General features: G+C 44.4%; 1 protein-coding gene across 2 annotated transcripts in view; it reads left to right on the plus strand.

Moving 5' to 3' along the window:
• The window catches only part of PPM1N (protein phosphatase, Mg2+/Mn2+ dependent 1N (putative)), a 149045-nt gene that overhangs the window by 113979 nt on the left and 22092 nt on the right, over window positions 1-12974 (plus strand). For both annotated transcript variants that reach the window (XM_069644696.1, XM_069644697.1), the window contains exons 3-4: window positions 3652-3775; window positions 7533-7584. In XM_069644696.1, coding sequence (XP_069500797.1) covers window positions 3652-3775; window positions 7533-7584 — 176 coding nt within the window. The remainder of the gene's footprint in view (window positions 1-3651; window positions 3776-7532; window positions 7585-12974) is intronic.

The raw sequence follows: 12974 nt of genomic DNA on the forward strand, positions 1-12974 counted from the left end.
AAGCCCTTACTCTCATACATAAAAGCCTATTTGTCAATGGCCTGCACACAAAAAGAAAGTACGTATTAGGCAAATTCTCCACTCTAATAAAGACTAGGAGGCTCCAGCTTTGATGTTTGGGCCCCTACCCTCTGGAATGCACTGCTGAAAGCTTTGTAAATGATCCCTAACCTTAGTCAGTTCAAAAAGTGTATTAAGATCTATCTTTTTGACAAGAGTAAAGACTAATTATTTTAGGATACTGCTTCTTTTTGTCCTGCTGCTTTCTGTTTGAGTTTTGTGAGCACTCTGAGGCCTCCGGGTGTGCAGCGCTATATAAATAACAAATAGAAATAGAAATAGAAATAGAAGACTGCAGTTTCCATGAACGATTCCTGTCCCTTAACTGGGTAAGTGAGGCATGGGGATTGTGCCATGCATTTCTTCAATTGAATGACTGCCTGGCGTTGCTCACTTTCCCATTAGCAAGGAATGCTCTTTTTCAAATTTTTGGTGACAGGTTGTGTAATTTTGGCTTACTGTAGCATACATTTCCTGCTGTAATTGGTCATACCCAACATGCCCCTTTATTCCACTAGGTTAGTAGGATCATTTAACTTCTTTAAGGCTTCAATATTTTCCTTCTTAGGATGAAGACCGTCTTCAGTAATGTGATGAAACATACAGATCCTTCACTAAATCCCTGCCTAAAGTCTCCTCCCAGGTGTCCAGGGAAAGGCAGACACTTCCTGATCCTGACCTTGTGGGTGGTGTACAGCGGGAGGATCACCTGGAAGGAGACAAGGCCCAGGATGTTGAGGAGATCCCATGGGATGAGACACAGTATTTGTCCTTTAAAAGGGAGAACCTTTTAAAGTTGCCTAAACAGGTAATAGCCTATTGTCATTATGATCTATCTGAACCACATGTAAGATCTGTGGCTCTGGGTGCAGGTGCGATAAAGCCTGAACAAACCTTTATAACAGAGGGACTGCTCAGGGTACTTCAGGATAGAAACCCTCCGCACTCCCAAGGGTATAGTGGAAAGGAATTTAGGACTTTTGCCTTAAATAAATTGTTTTCCTCTATAACAACAAATTCTAATGATTCATCCTTAAATGATTATAAGGGGAAGAAATCTACCCTTAAGACTAAGAAGTTACTAAAAAGAACTAACTTTGTTGTTGAGGACTACATGTCCCATAATCCCATACGTACTGGGACGAGTAAGGGGACTGAAGAGTCATGCTGTATTAGTAGTCAGGCAATTAAGCCTAACAGCACACTCGTGAGAGAAGCTGAGGGGTTTAAAAGTTACCCTCAGGTACAGGAAATTGAGAGGAGCTGGAACTGTGGCTGGAGTGTATGCAGTTGTATCAGAGGCAGAAGGAAGAAGACAAAGGGTTGGCAATCCAGGCAGAAGTGGGAAAACCAAAGGAATGCTAGGATTTTGATGCAGCAGATTTCACCTGCTTATCCTGTGAGGGTCCTGTTGCCCTCAGTGGAAGGCATGCAGGAATACTGTCTGTCCTCATGTGAGCCTAATTGCAGAGATTGCACAGCGGGAAGTGTGTCGGATCAGTGGTGAGGAGCTGTTGTGAAGCTGTGGGTCTCAGGAGCGAGAGGGGCTCCTTAATTGAGTGGCTGGGCTGGAGACATCTTCAGCAAGGAAGGTTTTGGGTCCCAAGTGAAGCCAGAAGTCGTAGAAGCTGGAAAACCTGTGTAGAAAGGAACACAGAAGCCGGTGAGTTAAACATGGTGTTCTGATTCCTTGCACGAGCACTGCCGGCAACAGTATCCAGCTTAATAATCACTTCCGTAAGAGTAGAAACAAGGCAAAGTTGTTCATTGAGTTCTTAACAATGCGATACTTGAAATGTATCACTCACGTGTGATCGGGTATTTTCTTTTTCATTTGCATGAAGAGCAAATACTACAAAATCAATTGCTAAACTTTAAACATTGTAAAATACCTGGAGAAGCAGTCGACTGTGCCTAATTATTCAGATTATTCAGAATAATGCTGTCAGGTCCATCACTAACAAATCTAAGCGAGAACACATCACCAAGGACAGAAATGATCTCCATTGGTTGGCAGTGAAGGAACGGATCCTGTTTAAATCACTAACCCTAACCCACCGATGTCTCTACGGCACGGCACCAGCATACCTTAAGAAAAAGTTCAGGTGGTATGAGCAAAGTCGTAGCTTTCGATCCGCCAAGCAAGGACTGATCAATCCTAGCCTTCCAGGCAAAGCCACTGGTCTCGGTCGAGCTTTTCCGAGTTTGGCAACTTCCCACTAGAACAAACTGCCTTGCAGCCTTAGACTGGAAAGCAACACCCAACTCTTTAGGAGGCATCTGAAGACCTTTCTCTTCAAATAACTAGGCAATTTCTACACCGAATCATGTTGCCATCTTTCTGCCCCCATCTCTTTACTTTCTTTTGTGTCGTCCTGTTAATCTTCGTCCTCGTGTCTTTTTCGCGCCCTGATGCTTGCGAGCTACGGCACGTTACAAATAAATAATTAAATTACACATCTTAGAGGAAGAGTGAACTCTGAATCATTATTCACTTAGACAACAATTTCTCATAAAGAAAAGTGAAGTGTTCAAACTTTGGGCATCATTATGAGTTAGGTGGAAATTTAAGGGTGAATCCTCCAAAAAATAGCCCTGTGGAATTACCGTTACCGCCACTTGGTCAAGTGTAATTTTCACCTGTTTACAGGTGGTGGTGGAGGTGTAATTCCCCATTTATTGTGGGTCCATTGGACCCAATCAGGCTTTTTTGTGGAATTTCCGCTGTTGTGGACTTGTTTCTTTTGGACTATCCTGACAGACTTCTTAGAATATTATTTTTTAGTATTAGGGTAAGGAGGTATTTCGCCAACCCTTTTTTGTTGAATAAATGTCTCTGCCAATAATCACCTGTGTGTCAATATCCTCCGTCCACACCCTTAAAATGCTTTAATAGCACAAATGCATTTTCATTGTTATCTTTTTGTATTTACAATGCAGCGTAATGGAATTTGAGGATCTGAGGAGACTAACAAGACAGTATTTTTTTGGTTTCTTCGGCAGGTAGTGGCCCTCAGAAACCCTGCAATATAGTGGCTAAGGCAGGGTGGTGGGGGTGGGGGGTGGTCTGGTGAAGCTGATTACTTGCTTGACAGGTAGCCAGTGGAGAGATGTTGCAGCTGGTATAATGTGGTTTCTGTATTTAAATCCTAGAATGCACTTTGCCTCCGTATTCCGGATTAGTTGGATTAGATTAATCAAGTTTCTTGGGAGACTGAGGTAAACCCTATTGCAATCGTCCAGGTAGCAAAGGATACATATTATTTCAATAACCAGATTCATGCAAACCTCTTATTGATCCTGTCCCATCATCCAATCAGAAACGTACAATTATCACATCTGCCTTCTGCAAGTCCCATACTTGTATCATGGCAATTGCTCGATAACCATGATGTAACATTTCCATTTAAGTTGTGAAGGCTGAATGGAGAATGGGAATGAGCCAAAGCAGCACATGTATAATCTATTCACAGACAAAGTAAACAGGCTATTGGAAGACAGCATGTCTTATATGTGGACGGAGTAAATGGAGATGCATGGATTGTGAGGATAATAAAACTAAAACTGATAATGTTTTGTTCCCATTTGTAGAAATCTTTGAGGATTTAGTGCAGAAGCAGGAGACTGATGGGATCCCAGGACTTGTTTCTATATTCCAAAATCTGGCCTCGCAGAGCATCCCTAACTTGCCACCTGGAGGTGGCCTTGCTAGCAAGTAAGTAGCTTTATTTCTAGTAGCCACAAATCAGTCTTCTGCCAGGGCAGATCATTTCAGAGCAATAATTGAGTGCTAGCATATCAGTGATTGCACCTAAGGCAAGGTTTCGCAGAAAGCCTTGTGGGCTCAGATCACTCGAACATAGGCACAGACGTCAGTAAGAGGAAATACGAGGGGTGTACGAGTGTGGAAGCCCATCTAAACTCGATGGGAAGATGTATATTAAAGATTTGCAATCTAGGTCATAGAGGCTTCGCAACAGTGCATTTGGGAACAAAACACATAGGGCCACGGCACGAGTAATTCCATTACCACCCTTTTTCCCCTACCGCTACACATGCAATGAGCCCGATAATGAAGTTTAACATATTTTTTTAACATCTTATGAGCATCAAACATTGCACGTGCACTGATGATTCCCAAGATAGCATCAATTATAGAATACTAACAATTACAACGTAATAAACTATACAGCTGTTTCCACCAGCCATAAGCAGCTGTAATATTGTCACGTTTTCGTAAAATCAAAATACAGACTGTTTAGCACAACTAGCAATATTCCAATCTCAGAGATATAGTATACCAAGGAGAAAATAAAAGAAGAAGTAGGAGAGAAGAGAAGAGCGCCCAAAGTGCAGGCAGAGAAACCGAGCGATACATTATGACAAATGCAAGCTTATAAAGTACAACTCAGTGATAACGGTAGAGAAAAATAGAAAAACAAACATAAGCATCATCCTGCAAAATATCTAACAAAAAAGACTGTGACGAATCCCTCGTTGTCATCACTACTCCCCCAGCGGGGGACCCTTCCCATGGGGCCATGGAGGTGAGGCCGCTGCCTAATAGTCCCCCTGGGGGTGGTACTCAGCAGGACAATCCCATGAGAGGGGACACCATCTGTGGGAGAGGTGAAGACTATCGAGGGAGAATGTGGTATATTAACCACCATGCCTCCAGACACTGTTCATCGACCCACGCAGGTCGTATTGAGGTGCCACTTATAAGTCCTCCTTTGGCTACCACCAGATTCTAACAATATAATAACTGGGGCGCGGTCTGAAATTACAAATGGGAACACGGGGAATGTAAGGTATATTCATACTCATCGACCCCCCGGAATAGTTGCACAGAAGCTTTGTGCATCATATTCGGTGTAAATCTGCACAGCGATTTTCTATCCAGGATCGGTTCCAGGGGAAGGTTACAGTCAACTCCGAAAATAAGGGAAGATCCGTATATGTGCTTCACTATCTGTCGCAGACTGTTCCTGAATTCCGGGGTGGATTGGTTGCATCCATAGACATTAAGAACACTAGCTGGGGACATGTCAATAATACATTTTACTAACATTCATCTCTCTTCATTATCACTCTTCACTTGATGTATTTGCACCTTCAGTTTTTTGTGGAATAATACACCACCTCACCCCTTTTGTCCTTTTGCCTCAGAGTACAAAACATGCCCCACCCATTGCCCCTTAAGCCTAGATGACTCCCTCTTGGATAGGTGTGTCTCCTGGATGAGGGATATATGAGTTTCTAACTTCCTCAGGTGGGTCTGCAAATTGTGCCTCCTAATAGGGAATCTCAGCCTTTGCACTTTCAGTGTAGTGAGGTTGGAGCTTGTAGGGGGATGCTAAATTGGCCATTGAGTGCTCTGGACAGTCATCAGGCCCTTTAGCTGTTATCTTCAGCAGGAAAATGTAAGTCCCAGTCAGCGTGTATATCGTGCCTTTGAGTGGAGAGTGTAAAATCTTCGAAGCAGAACCGTGCATTTAACCAGACCGTGCAGTGCAAGATCCAGATAGGAAAAGAAGAACAATAACAAGTACAAAGGTTAGTTTCACTCCCAGGTTTTCCGACCCATCACCTTCTACACATAGCTTCCTTGTGGTCTGCCATAGTGGTGTCTTCTAGAAGCAGTTGCTCCTCCAACCTGTCAACGCCCCCTGCATATAAGAGATATGTCATCAATCTCCGACAGGTCTCAGACTCCAATTGTGCTATGTAGCAAAAAAACAATCACAGTGTAGGTGAGATTTTTTAACAGGATTTTATTGCTAAAGTAACCCACAGAGCGATGATCTAATTACAGTTCATGTCCCTTCCTTCAAGCTCCACCCACCATTAGTTTTCAGGGGGGTCTTATCGAGCCTTTCGTGATGCGTAAGCCATGTCCAGAGATCCTGATCTTGGGCTTGTCGACTGTAATTATTGGAAACAAAATCTGGACAGTCTTACCTCCACTTCATGGGCTGACTTTGGGTGATTTGAATAGGTATTTTGACATGGATTGACATCCTTGCCTTGAGAGCTCTTGAGGGGTAGTGTCCATAGAACTTTCCGAGATGACTCCAAGAGCTCTGTCCCTATGGGGTGAGTCTTTTGAATCTCCATTAGAGATGGAAAGGTGATTTGTAGCATCGAAGGAAGCCATTTCCCACACCATGTCATCAGGTCCAATCCCTCAGCTTTCTCTGGTACCCCAAATAGTCTTAAATTATTCCACCTGTTTCTGTCTTCTAAATTGTTGATGTTGGCTTCTAACTCAGTCTACCTTGGAGATGCTCCATTCCCTCCATTCTGTCCTCAAGGACATAGATTATTTCTTGTGCATGTTCTATAAGTCCATTAAATTGATTAATGTCTAGTCTTAAAGTCTTCACTTCCTCCGGGAGGTCTTGCATGCACCGGTCTATTGAGGTCATCATTTTCTGAATATATTTTTCAATGAAAAAACTCATCGAAAATTGTTTATTTTTATTTTTGCGGGGGACCCTACAAAGACTCCATCCCCTACTGTTGTTTAGCTCTAATCCCGACCGCTCCACCCTGATATGCACTTTCCCACCTCCCACCCCTATATTTTTCAATTTGTTTTTTTCACAGAAAATTTTCCCTACAAAAACCCATCAAAAAAGTCTGTCGATGAAAGGACGTTCTACCCTCCAGTGCTGCAATTGGAAAATAAATCAGTAAAGACATTCAGATCGGTGCTCTATTTCTGCTGCCTTTTGTTCAAAGAACCGCCCAACTGCACTCACTGCGTACTGACACTAACTTCATAGTACTCTCAATGGCCGGGGGCAGAAGCGGAGAGGGGGGTGTAGGAGGCTCTTCCAGAGGGGAGTATGGTGACTGATTTTAAAAGAACATATAAGCAGAAATGACATCTAGGGGAGGGGGGGTCTTGGCAACAATATTTTTACTCAAGAGGGGCTCGCCATTAAAACGTTTGAATACCACTGCTCCAAAGGAACAGAACTGCGATTACAGATCTTCCTTATTATACCCTGCACCCATGTTATTAACCTTAGAAGAGGGAACGGCTGAGTCGTCATCACCAGTATTGCAGGCTGGAACCAGCTGGTTACACAGAGGTTTGCAAAAGGGAGACAGGCCCACTGTGGAAAGGTCACTCCAAGGGCAAACATGTCCCCAAGACACAACATCGGACACCCTGAGATTCTCCCCTCAACTGAAACACGGGATGGAATCTGTGGCCTTCCGAGCAAACCCCCAGAAAGTGCCCTGACTCCCGAGCATGATATCAATATGTTCAAGTGCTTCCTGTGGCCAATGTTGCAGACGTGTAACCCATGCAAAGTGTGCTTCTAAATAGATGCCAGGTGTTGTAAATGTCATGGGAAAAATTTCAATACCTGGATCTTGATGAACATGAGAAGAAGCTTTGGTCTGAGGGTAGCTTTGTGTGTGATCTGAGGATATGATGTGGTTTTCTTTTCTTGCAGGAGGGAGGTCATCATGGCAGCATATGGACGTCTGAGAGAGGAGCGCACAGGGGTAAGACGTCATTGCATGGCCATTGGGGGAGCGAGGGGGGATTCAGGGAGGCCCCACCGCTTTGCTGGCCTGACACCCCATTGCCCAACAACAGAACATAGCACACACGCCCACAGAAATAATTCAACTCGTAGGCAAAGAAAGACACTACAGCTTGGCTTTGGTCTAAATTAGATCACAACCAACCTGGCCCTCTCCCCCTATAAGTCATTCAATCCAACAATGCTCTTGTGTAAAGACACCTCACCCTAGCACTGCCTCGCTCTGGGCTACTGCCTACTTTTAAGTAATGTCTTTTCAAAATGACAACCTGTTCTTAAATAAATACAAATGAGAAATACAAAGATTTATCTACCTTGAGTGAAGGTAAAATGTAGTTATGTTAATGCATTTAAATCTAAAATATGTTATTTGCAACATCTGTCCCCTTTGAATGTCAGAGAAAGCAAGCAATGTGTTAAATTGTGTCTTGCCCTGTTTACGACTAGCGGATGGGAATGGGGAGGCCATGAGACCCAGAGACCACCACCAAGTGTGATGTAGACCTAGGAAGGAGGTGTGTAGAGGGTGCCCCAGCATTCAGGTTCCCCAAACCACCCATGTCCTTCTTTGCCAGACTCTTCTTTCAGCTGTCCAGAGAATCACCATGCTTGAGTGGTCAATGTCGATTTGTATTTGTCCTGAAGGGTTGGTTGGTAGCAACTGTAACAAAGATGAAAGATTAAGCATATGTGCCAGGGACAAACACAAACCCGTTTTCACGAGAGTACGCGGAATACAGGATGCTTACATGCAAGGCTGGTTTAAACGAAATGTAAAGCGGTACTTGCGAAGAGCACACACTCCCACAGACTCAGAAAATGGTGTTTGCGAGCACTCTCATCAGCGAAGTACGAACTACAGGAACTGCATTATTTCGTCCACCGCAATAGACCAAAAAGGAAATCCAGTATGGTGGTTTATACTGAAACAACCACAGACTGTGGGCCCGCTCACTGACCTGACCGTCCACCTAAGGCTCTATCACCTGCATGAGGCATGATGGAATGTGATACAAGTGGAAGTGCAGAAGATGTGAGACTTGCACTTGTAGGAAACCGTAAGGCAGTTGGTGTTCCTGCATTGACTTTTGGAAGGTGAACAAGATCTCCCATATCAACGCCTACCCTATGCCGAAGATTGATGAGATGATTGAACTAATCAGAGCTTCTACTTACAGCTCCACAGAGGGATTGGCAAATCCTGCTCTTCACAGAAGACAGACAAGGCTGCCTTCTCGACTCCAGCAGGCCTCTTTCAGGCCTCATTCAATTTATAGTACTGACATTTAGCTTACATGGAGACCCAGCTACGTTCCAACACTTAATTGTCCAAGTGCTGTAGCCCGGCCAGTTTAGATGATATTGTGGCCCACAGTAACACCTGGGGTGAAAACATCTGGCAGTTCTACTGAACAACCCAAATCCTACAGAAAGAAGGTCTAGAAGCCATCCTAGAAAAGCATAATCTGGGCCCTCTGGTTCAAAGTGGGGAGTGGCCCCATTCAGCCTCAGGAATAAATAGTTGAAGTGGTCCAGAATCTCTCCCGACAGATGACGAAGAAGGAACTACACGCTTTTCTTGGTCGATTGCTACCGATGAGTCCTCCAGCACTGAGGGACCACTAATTGACCAACTGAAGGCCTCACAGCCTGATCATATGTGGTGGAACAGTCAGAACTAGGTGGCCTTCAAAGAATTGAAGTATATGTGCCAATTGCCTCGCCTTAGAAATCATGTATGTTACAAATAGATGCTTCACAGGTGGGTGTCGTGGCAATCACATTTCAAGAAGGGGAGGGCAGTGATCCTCCTATCATTTGCATTAGTAGAAAAGGCTTGCCAAAGAAAAATAAAGATGCCATCATCACACTCTAACTGTTTTTATGGGCCATTTAATGGTGAAGCGTCAGATACTAAAGGATGGGCAGGCAATTCCATTTAATCACTGAACATGCACCTTTCAGTTGGTTAGTTAACTAAATCATATATTGTCAGGATGACACATAGGGAAGGAGTGCCTTCAGGCATTAAAGACTTCCAAAGAACCAGAAGGGGGATTTATGTAGTCCCATGTTTATGGCTAGTACACATGGTTAGGGAGATGTGCTGGCTGGAAACCAACTCACACTATATGATGTAGCCCAGAGGATGTACATGGAAGATCTCCAGAATTCACAATCCAACCATAGCCTTTTTTCCCCAGACTCTACCCTCTCAGCTGGCTAGAGAAACTCCCCACCAGGGAGGTTAATACCCCCCTATGTTTGTCCTGAGGGGTTTATTGGTCACCCTACACAAATACCCCATTGTAACTGTAAGGAAGGCATGGTATCAACAGTAAGACAGAAACAAGTTACCACAGTTCAAGGGTGTTTATTGAACTTCAAATGCAAGGGTTTGGAAAAAGCCTATCTAATCCTAAATCTAAAGATGGGAGCAAGCTACGACCATCAAATAACAATAACACAGTCCTAGTGGTGTCTTGTCAAAGTAAAAGGGCCTATACTAATAAACCTATCATCAATCCTTATCTCTAAATACAAATAGTGTGGGAAACAATGTGATGCAAAGGAAAAGTGTTCAAGATATCATATGTCAGGATGTTCAGGCCGTTGGCCTCCCTTCCCCATGTTTTCAGCACGGGACAAGGCGGTACACTCGAGCTTAGCATAGTCTCTGGCTTCTCTGACAGGAGGGTACAATTCAAAGTTTAGCATCAGGGCCTTCTGTGCCCAAGTCTCTTCTTTCAGAGGGCCTGCTACAACAAATAAACAATAAGTTATTTTCCTCTCTGAATTTCACATGTACTCAAATTCTCAGGTGATTCCATATTCACCTCGGATCCCCCTCAGCCGGACTCAAATCTGATTTAACAATTTTCAATCAGTCTCTCTCAGCCGGACTCAGACCAATTTAATTCTCTTTAACACAAAACTTATTTTATCCCAAAGGCTTTCAATTGACCTCCCTCATTCGGGCTTGGACCAACTTAGTTCAATTTATCATCAATTCAATTGGTAGTATCAACATCGAAGACTTTTCGATTGTGCACAGGATTTAGCTTGACCCGCTGAAGGACCACTTCGATGCACAGTTCTTTGCCACTCTTTCACCTTTCTCCACTCTTAGTTAGATACCTTACAGAGACCTTCGAATGAGCATGCATGTGGTGCCAGAACACTCTATCAAAGGTATAGTATCTTAGTTTCAAAGTTCAATCACTCATCTGTTGTTCAACTTCACTCGTGTTGGTTATCACATTCATTTTAACACACTGTTTGCTTCAGTGCTCACCATACAATGTTGCTGCTTGCAACCTTGGCTTCAGCGCAGACCGGTCTGGTATCAGTCTCTCTGACTCAACCGGCTGTGCTGATTTTGCTGGTGCTGCTTTGTTGGAGGAGCCAAGGACAGTACCACAGCAGCAGGCGATTCTCCCCACCTTGATTATCGACGCAGGAGTGCCTCGGGTACCTTCGACACACAATACAGGATTCTTCAGCCGCTTTTCCTGGTCTTACGCTTTCTATTCTCGAGGGTTCATGAAAGTAACTGTTCCTCGTCGAAAAGGTCAAAGGCACTTCCATCCTTGAAAACCCCTTCTGTTTTGCCGTCTTTCTCTTTGTATTAAACTGCCATCTTGGAACTGCTGCTTCCTCATGGGTTTTGCCTTTCTCAGCGTTTGCTCTCGAACTCCGCCTTTTATTCATGTGGGGAAGTGTAATGGAAGTCAGGTGTGTGTGACGGTCAGTAATTGGCTGACCCTGCCTGACCATTGTATTGGGACATGTCAGGTACACAGCTCGGGCGTACGTCTGTTTTCTCTCATAGTGAGCTGTCCATGACAAAGTGTTCATGTTGTAAAGGGGCGGGTGGTGCTGAGTTCCTAAGTATCCTACCTGGTAGGATGGGGTAAAGATGTTACAGGGAAGGGGATACTGCATCTCACCATACAGTGTCCCACTCCCACTCCCCGAAAACCCCTCACTGACGTGATCCTCCCACACTGGTCCACTCCAGGAGCTGGACCAAAAGCGATGGCCGTGTCCTGGCCACCTGGATGATAGATCCCGGGGGCTAGCGGGTGAGACACCTTCAGGTTTCTCACAAAGCAGATGTCTGTGGAATACAGGACACTTACATGACAGACTGATTTCAACAGAGATGTTCAGCAGAATGACCAGAGTAAACACTTACACAGACCTGGCAAGCTAGCATTCATGAGCACTCACATTAGTGAGGTCATCCCTTTTGTAGCTGGCAAAGGACATTTTAGAAACTGCAGCCTTTCAGCGACCACAAGTTACCTGTAAGCAAATCCAAGATGGCTTCTTGTGGTGAAGTAACTGCCTACCTCTGCTCTGCCCACAGACACACTCAGCACTTTCATACCACCGCAAAACATGTAGTCCTTAGAGGGGACACTCACCTGGCTCACACCCCTCACCTTTACAGCTATTTACATTTCAACAATTAGTAATCACACCAGTGAACCCACTAAGGAATAAAAAGGTGCATGAAGCCAGAGATGTGTGGGAATCAGGAGTTGGAGGCAAGACGTTTACGATAGTGTGCTTTTGAGCAGTAGAGAAGAGCGTTTGGGAACACAGGAGAAGAGGAAAAGGTCGAGAAAAGTGTAAGAGGAGTAGGTGTGAAGAAGAGAAGACCAAAGGATAATAAGAGAGGAGGCTGTAGAGAGCTGGAGAGAGTGAGAAGAGTCGAAGTGAAGGATAAGGCGTGAAGCAGTGAGAAGGAGTAGGGGAGAAGTTCATAGAGTGGAAGTTTCAGAGACAAAGAGAAGTAGTCAGGAGAAAGAGGATGAGGAACGACCCAAGATTGCTGATGGAGCTGATGTCCCCAAGGAGGAAAGGAGTAGCCGATTGGAGGAGCAGAGGGGAGCATTAAGGAAGTGAGGAGTGGAGCTGGAAAGACGTAGTTAGAGAAAGTGAGGAGTATAGGAGGAGGAAGAAAAGGTAAAACTATATCCATGAGGGGAGAGAGGAAGAACAGATTAACAACCACAGCGAGAAGTAGGAAAGAGAAATATGGCAGAAGGAGGAGCAGGATTGAGCCTTGTGGGCCACTGAAGGGGAAAGCAGGAGCGATAAAAGTAGAGAGAAAGAGAATGGGGAAAGTTAAATAGAAGAAATGAGATCATAACAAGTAAGAAGGTGACCTACGATAGAGAGAGAAACATTGAGAGAGGGCTGTTGAGATCCGAGACCCTGTGAAGGCTCCATGCCTGGTGGAGGAGACAAACCCAAGACAGTCTCTGACAGTGTGCTTAAAAGTCGAACCTAACCACCATAGGTCCCACGCCAATCCTGCAAAGGTTCTCAAAGTGGTTG

The sequence above is a fragment of the Ambystoma mexicanum genome, chromosome 2p, assembly GCF_040938575.1.
Source record: "Ambystoma mexicanum isolate Mex_15411 chromosome 2p, UKY_AmexF1_1, whole genome shotgun sequence".
Lineage (NCBI taxonomy): Eukaryota > Metazoa > Chordata > Amphibia > Caudata > Ambystomatidae > Ambystoma > Ambystoma mexicanum.